Source organism: Staurois parvus, unplaced genomic scaffold, assembly GCF_062004578.1.
Source record: "Staurois parvus isolate SC_StPar_1 unplaced genomic scaffold, SC_StPar_1.0 ptg000021l, whole genome shotgun sequence".
Taxonomy (NCBI): domain Eukaryota; kingdom Metazoa; phylum Chordata; class Amphibia; order Anura; family Ranidae; genus Staurois; species Staurois parvus.
Window position 1 is genome coordinate 5,659,067 of NW_028317817.1, and position 7,741 is coordinate 5,666,807.

Sequence of the window (7,741 nt, forward strand, 5' to 3'; positions counted from 1 at the left end):
ATACATGATTTCCTGGAGAAATATCAAGGGTGCCAACAATTTCGGCCATGACTGTATATATATATAAATACAGAGAGCAATAACACAGCAGAGAGATAACAGAAAGAAGTTTAGAAAGGTAGAATACTTGCCAGAGCACTTGGTTTAAGCAGATTCAAGTGTCCTGAACAAAAGGGTACCGTTCTCCCAAAGTTGGTTCCTGATGTTAAAAGGGAAATCTCTTCATCTTACTTCTCTCGGGCCTGACAACCTCTTTTCTATTCCCCCAGCAGGGGGTGTTTCTGAAGCCAAGGGACAATCGCCTCATGTGGGGAGGAGGTTTAGGCGTAGACCCCGGCTGTGACCCCAATCCCTCTCAAGTTTATACCAGGGTCAATAACCTTCCATAGGTACATGTAGCATCCTATCCACTGGTAAGATAATATGAATAATGATATTCTGAACGTCCAGACACCAAATATCACATATTTGCTTGGGACGGTTAAGGAGATATCGCTTTCGGGTAGACGCAATCTGGGGATGTAAGGTGACTTGCACTAAACTGACCTGTCTGAATATATGCTGTTTTATTGTACGTATTTCCTGCCAAAAGATATGAATTTGTATGAAAAAGTGGTTTCACATGGGATGCAGGTTTTACTGCTATTCCAGAATGCTTTCAAGTCCAGTGACTGATGGGTTTATAGCTTTACAATCAGCTCAGAGCAAGGGTCTGCCAGACACACTGGAATCAGCTAATTGGGTTTAAAACCATGAAGTGTATCCAGCTGTGCCCGATGCACTCCTGAACTCAGCCATACCAGACCACATGCCATTCAACAAAAAGAGGAGGGGGGACTGATTTGGAGTGAGAATGACATAAGATGGAGGACCTTTAGCAACATGGATGTCCGCGTCCATATCTGTACGTACAATTGCTACGTACTGTACTTTCAATTATTCATATTATACAGTAGGAAAATGACCTGATGCATTTTACACAATCATGCTTCCCCAGGATGTATGAATATCGGAAGTAAAAGACTAGATATCTGCAGTAAAATGCTGAAGCCACCAAGTAACAAATCCTGTATGGATAAACTAATTATTTGGTCTAAATAAAACATGAGTGCTTAGCGAGTGCTTACCAGCTGTATGCACAAAAAAGGAACCACAAACCTTCTCAATAGATATAAACAATGAATAAAGATAGTGCAGCGCTAGAATAAGGTGCAATGTGCAAGCATAATAAATTCCAATATACACTTATACACTGTGATGTGAACAAATTATATATAAAAAATGTCAAATTGACTAGCAGTCCATATAAAATGATCTTAATGGGTGTATAGCATAGTAACCGTCCCACAAGGAGTGCAGAGTAAAATAATAATGCGGTGGGAATAGGTAAATTATATAGACAGTTCTTTAATTCTGATGAATCTGTATGGCCCCAGTGTGGGAAATAGTAATAATCTGGTGGCGTGTGGTAAATGATAAGATTGCAAATTCACAATTATTATTTATTTAATTAATTATTTGGTCTGGTATTCTGTGCTGGATGCCAGACTGAAAAACAAAAAATATTTGTTCTCTTCCAATAGTTTCAGATCTTAGAAAACAGCATAATCAGTAATCATTTTTGGTCATTCTGGCTGGTTCAGGGGTCCACTGCACACTCTACAATGGCCAGGTGAACTGGTAAATTATTTTTTGGAGCAATTTAGTTTACTTAGTAGAACCATCTTCTTAAAGTGTGGATTTGCCCGTTCAGAGCAAACAGGCCCAGTGATTCCTGCAAAACAGTTCTTTCATCTATATATCTATAGTAAAACACAGAGAAACTGTAAAAACTGCCAAAATGGTTGCAATCCACATTCCCATGAAACATCATTTTAAGCCATTTATCATCATTTTTATCATTTACCCAAGAGCAAATATGTCTTATAGATATCAGTCCTTAGATGTGGTGCCTGAATTTGTTTACTGTTTCAGTTTTTCTTTCTTTTTTTCACTTGGTGATCCTGCCAGTAACGCACATCATTTCCTAGGGTGACAACATCTCCACCTTTCTTTTTCTCTATAACATGGGAGGGGGAGATGTTCTATAGTTAACCAAATAGCTGGAAACAATGTTAACTGATAACAGTCAGCAGAGGTAGAAAGAACAGGAAAGTATTAGCTGACAAGAATTCTAACTGGAGCAATCAGTATTTTTTGCTGTAATTAAAATATATAACCAAACACTTTCAATGGTATATTTAGCAAATCAAAAGGGAACAAATATGAGAAGTTCACTGTTATGGCTTACATATATTTTAAGTACAAGTTTAAGAATGCTAAAAAAACAAAATACTCCCTTGGTTTCTCTTAGCCTAGGGCAAACATCCTCTTAACTAAATACCTGCTTCTGAATCAGCTAATCTATTCGTGTTGGTTAAGTGTTAAACATGCTTTCCTTAATGATACAAGGCATTTTCTGCCAGCTTCTCATGTGATAAATGACTAGTACATTCAACATACTTTGTAAAATGCATTATTATAAATCTCAGAAGACAATCTTGTAAAATATTCAGGACTTTTTTTCAACAAAATAAGTCATTCGGTAAATTCCACTATTATCTATCCATCAACATATTAGTCATTTCTGAATCACTTTTTAAATAATGTAAAACTCAGTATGTTATATGAACACAGAGATTTGAAATGCTTGGCATTGCTTAATTGATCATTGTTGTTTTGTAAGCTCTTTAAAATTGTATAAACAGCTGTATGTTATTATGTTCTTGGGTTTTTTTTCTAAGTAATTTTATTACTTTTTTAATCAAAACTGGAAATAAACGTCAAGCTCCAGCATAGTAAATCATTGTTTTGATCCTAGTAATATTTCTAGGAATCTGATGTCTTTGCGGTTGTGGTAAAAGCAGATTTATCATCTGATTGCTTCTTCTACAAAAAACATAATAATGTTAATAAAAGCATAGCAGAGTGCTGATCCAGGGGAGGTAAAGAAGAAAGTTTGTTTTCCAAGTGAATTTGTACAGAATGAAAAAAATTAAATGTGCAAGAGCCACAAAGCACAAATCTCAGAACCTCAACATTTAGAGTATTTCATTATGTAGATCGCATCTTTGGGAACTGAAGTTAAATGACCCCCCTTTTTTTTCTTCAGCACATACCTCACTAGTGATCTTGAGGTTTTCCATAATGTTAATGCACCAATAAGGAGGCATAAGAAATTAGCAGTAACAAGCCCAGGTTCTTCTAAAGTTCCTGGTTTCAAGGATCTCTGGATTTCTAGAAAAAACCTTATACAGGCCCTACCAATTATCAGAAAAAAACATGCACCAGTGGAAGGAGTGCAAGACCAAAGAATAAATGAGTTCAAATTAATTTACTGATTTACACTAAAAAACAGCCAATGTGTTTCAGGGGCCGGAAAAAATTCCTCCATCAGGGCCACAACAAAACACTATAATTTAAATGTAAATGTGACTGGTATAATCATAAGTCTAACAATCATAGAATATTATGGATAACATAGATTCTGTATATACTGTTTATGTGTACATATATATGTGCATACATAAATACTCACATACATGTACACATGCATAGAACTGAAAATAAAGGAATATCAGATTTATTTAATGAACTGGGAGTATTTCTAACCCCCAAAACGTGTTGGCTGTTATTTAGTGTAAACCAATAAATGAATTGGACTATTTATCCTTTGGTTTGGTGATTTGTCCATTGGTTTTTTTATTTTTTGATAAACTGCTGGGTACCCACTAGAAAAGGCAGCCCTGTCTGTTGTGAACAGCCAGTGAGCTCTCCGAATGTTGTTGTCCTCTCACTACTTTGTATGAACGTTCACATGCTTGTGCCACCTTACGTTGTTTAACCATTCTCTGTAAGGCTTCTTTGCCTTTCTCTGAATCATCTGGGGAATTTGAAAATGCAAGACAAGTCTGCTTTTCCCATGTACAGCAAAGTAACATGTCAACATTACTCTCCTCCTTCCCATTACCCCATACTCATCTGGCTATCAAATTTCTCCATGTGGCAGCACAGGTGCTTACTGATTGGCCTAGCACTTTAACATGAAGCAAGTGTTATGTTTCTCCAAGCACTAGATATTTTCTTCGCTCTGAATAAAGTAATAGATGAGCAAGGTAAATTTATACTGTACTTTTAAGGACTGGGGTGTTAAATCAAAGCTTTTATTTTTTCCTACCTGGGATGAAATTAAATAACTGTCCTTAAGAACTTCTTATCCATAGGATGTACCCAGGAAGAGTGCACCTGGAGGTATAATTTTTTTTAGATCCGGCAATACCCTGCAAAGTAAAAGTGATCTAAGCAGCAATAGAGATGCTGGATTACTATTACAGGCAAAAGGGGGTGATGCTCAGGTTCACTCTCAGAAAAAAAATATCTCCACTCTTGCACATCAACAGGCATTCCAGTATTCCTTTTGCATTCTCCATAGTGTAATATACTGAAAATACATGTAGAATCTAGCATTGTGACTGAGCCTTTTATATTGGAATCAGCATAGGGACAGAACTGGAAACTAATTTTCAGAAATCAATCTCATTGCCAGATTTCCTTACAAGAAACTAGTGGTTGATTTAATCTTCCTCTCTACCAAACACTGATCTCCATTATTGCTATTGTATGGAATGATCTTTACACCTTAAATTCAGTGGCATAACACAAAAGTATAAAGTTTATTTTCCTTTTTAACTTTAAATGGTTTATCTTTTTCAGGTTGCACCTATAATTAAAGAAAGGATGATGAGAAAAGGAAGCATGATGGTGGGATATCAACCACACCGTGATAAAGTCAACTTCTTCCGTCACATTGTCATCAGCCCCCAAGTGAGCCGTGAAGATATGGACTTTGTGTTGAATGAGATTGAACTGCTCGGCAAAGACTTGTAGCTGTGGTACAGCAGCACAATGTGCTGCTCTTATATGGCTTGACAAAAGAGAGACTGCAGCATTTTACACTAAAAAACACTGTAGTATAGATGCAGGCTAGACTGCTACATAATATTATTATTTTCCTGACCATAATCAAGAATATTCTATACAAGAACAAAAGACAATAATTGTGCACTACATTATATTCCCTGCTTGTAGAATAAAACAGGCTATACCCTAATGGTCTACTTTCAGTTACATTTTGGTCATTTTGCTACATACCTCATCGTATGTTCATGCCAAATCACAAATGTTTATAGCGTCGTGGAATTTTTCGAAATCCACATTTCTGTCAATTGATTGTAACATGAATATTCCAAAGGACAGCAGCATAAATAATTATGCTGCTGTCCTTTGGAATATTCAGGTATTTATTCTATGCCAGCTATCATCTAAAGCATGCATAAAGTATCAAAGGATATCTTCATCCAAGGTCAGCTAGGATATAACACATTTAAATATAGCTTATACTGTATCTGCTTACAGTTGCAGCAAACATGCACAGAACAGTTTTACCTTCTGGTCATTTTGCCTGGGCTCAAGATCTGAGGATTTTCCCTATGCCTTGAATAATAAAACTCTCTGATACACACTCCTCATAGGCAGAGTGGCTGGATGTAGAAGTACATGATGCAAAGCTTTGCAATGAACATTTTATGGTAATGGTGGAATAAGCGTAAGTGATGGTCTGTGTGGATAGGCTTTGAGCTTGCTTTTGATATCAGTTTGAGATGCTGCTGAGATCATTTGGAATTCATTAACAAGTGCATATGACCTGCTTCGTGCTGCTTTTGTATTCCCCCAAACTTGCATGGAGAGAGAAGCAGTTTTGATGTGAACACAAGCCCATCATCACAGGCCTTAGTAGTTAATCCAGTACGCCTTCCAACCCCATTCCACTGAAATTAGTTAGGTGGAGTATACAGTATATATTTAATGAAAACATATTTTCACATATAGCAGAATTAAAGCTTTACTCCCATCATCTTAAAAAAACCTTGAAATTGAATCCACCTCCCACAATAAAGAATGCAATGCTCGTCTTTTTCTGAAGGGAATGGGCTAACATACAGTAAAACTGACCTTACTCTATGATCTTCCTCCCTGCTGATATCTGTTGTGCTAACTCGTCCTTCAAGCTGCTTTTTGTCTACATGCTAGTGTCTGACCATTTTTTTTTTCATGACATTTTCATAAATGTTATCATGTAATCAGTAAAGGACGAGTGACCACATCTTCAGGATGGGATGTGGCCTATAGTAGGATTGCTATCACTGACTGGACCGTAGCATAAGGTGAATATTACTGTAAGCTAACCTTTTCCTATAAATAAGAGCAAGGGATTCTCCATGGGGGGAGGCATTGTGGAGATAATTTAATTATTTTTACTGTGCCTGACGTGCAATAGTTTTACAGAATAAAGAGAATGAAAAATGTAAAGACTCAGGAAATAAAAATAGTTTGTGTCTACCTATAGAACAAATTAACTATACACTCATTTTTCTGTTCACAATGTAATCACGTTTCTTATTTTTTCTTTTTGTTATGAACTTGAATTGTCTCCTGAAACAATCAATGATTTTATTATTATACATATGTGATTGATTAGTTGATTAAACCTTTATCACATGTTTTCTTTAATACTAAATAATTAGGTCTTTGATAGTGAATTAATTTGTACAGAAAAAAAGTGTTGTGAACTTTATTGACTGTTGGCACTGCTAGTTTAAATAATGTTAAATAATGCCTAATCTTTTTTTTTTTTTTTCATAATGACAAGTTTTGAAATCTTTCTATGAATGTCTTTCACTCATGTTTTTGTTGTGTGCTGACTACATTAAATATTGTTGCATTTAAAGATAACCTGTCAGGTCTTAAAAAGTGACTATTTATCTTCAGATCAACTGTTGTGTGTCCTGGGAGAAGTCTGCATCTGATGTCAAGGCTGAACACAGAGCCTCAACTGCTACCTAAGATTAGCCCCAGCAGTTTGGAGTTCAACATTAGAATCTCAGTGGCCAATATGAAATATTTATGACTATAGCAGATGTTTAAACCTTGTGGGTAGCCTGGAGAACCAGGGCCTCCCCAATTACATTTAACGCGTATGTAAACCCAAAAACAAACATTACATATATTGCAGCTTACAAGTGCTTAGATGTAGTAGCTGCATTAGTTTTATTTTTTTCAGGCTGAGAACATATTCAGTATAGTAAATACCTGTTAATTGTTCATGAAATGCAGTGTACTTTTCACTTCCAGGGAGCTAAAAAAGGATGCTAAAATCAGAAATTGATTGTGTAAACAACTAGTCTCATCAATCCATCATCTAATGGAGATGACCAAAGGCAGACATATTTGAAGTCCAGTCTGTGTGACAACCATGGCTACCCCCATAGATGCAGTGCAGAAAAAGAGCATAGCCACCAATGGACAGAAGTTTGTTATTCACAAGATTACCAAGTAAAAATAAGAAGCAAAAAAGTTGTAGTACAGCCACTACATCCAAGAACTGGTGAAATATATTATATTTGTGCTTTTAGATTTAGACACACGTAAGATAATCAATGTTACTGGTAGGTACCAAGTACCAGGTGCCTGCAATTTACCACCATTTTAAATGAGCTTACAGAGAAAGTACAAAAGCAGTAATGCTTTATCTATCTATCTATCTATTTAAAAAAGGCACGTGCATCAGATTATCAACAAATTCACAAAATATCGGAACAATAGTCTATGCCACATATACTGTGAGATGAGAGGGGTTTAAATG

At 36.1% G+C, this 7,741-nt stretch overlaps 1 protein-coding gene across 1 annotated transcript in view; it reads left to right on the forward strand.

Annotated features, from left to right (window-relative positions):
- Positions 1-6,831, forward strand: part of GADL1 (GAD like acidic amino acid decarboxylase 1) — a 330,433-nt gene extending 323,602 nt beyond the window's left edge. Inside the window, exon 15 of the mRNA XM_089690797.1 lies at positions 4,753-6,831. Within this exon, the coding sequence (XP_089546923.1) occupies positions 4,753-4,926 (174 nt within the window). The 3' untranslated portion in view covers positions 4,927-6,831. The remainder of the gene's footprint in view (positions 1-4,752) is intronic.
- The last annotated feature ends 910 nt before the right edge of the window (positions 6,832-7,741 follow it).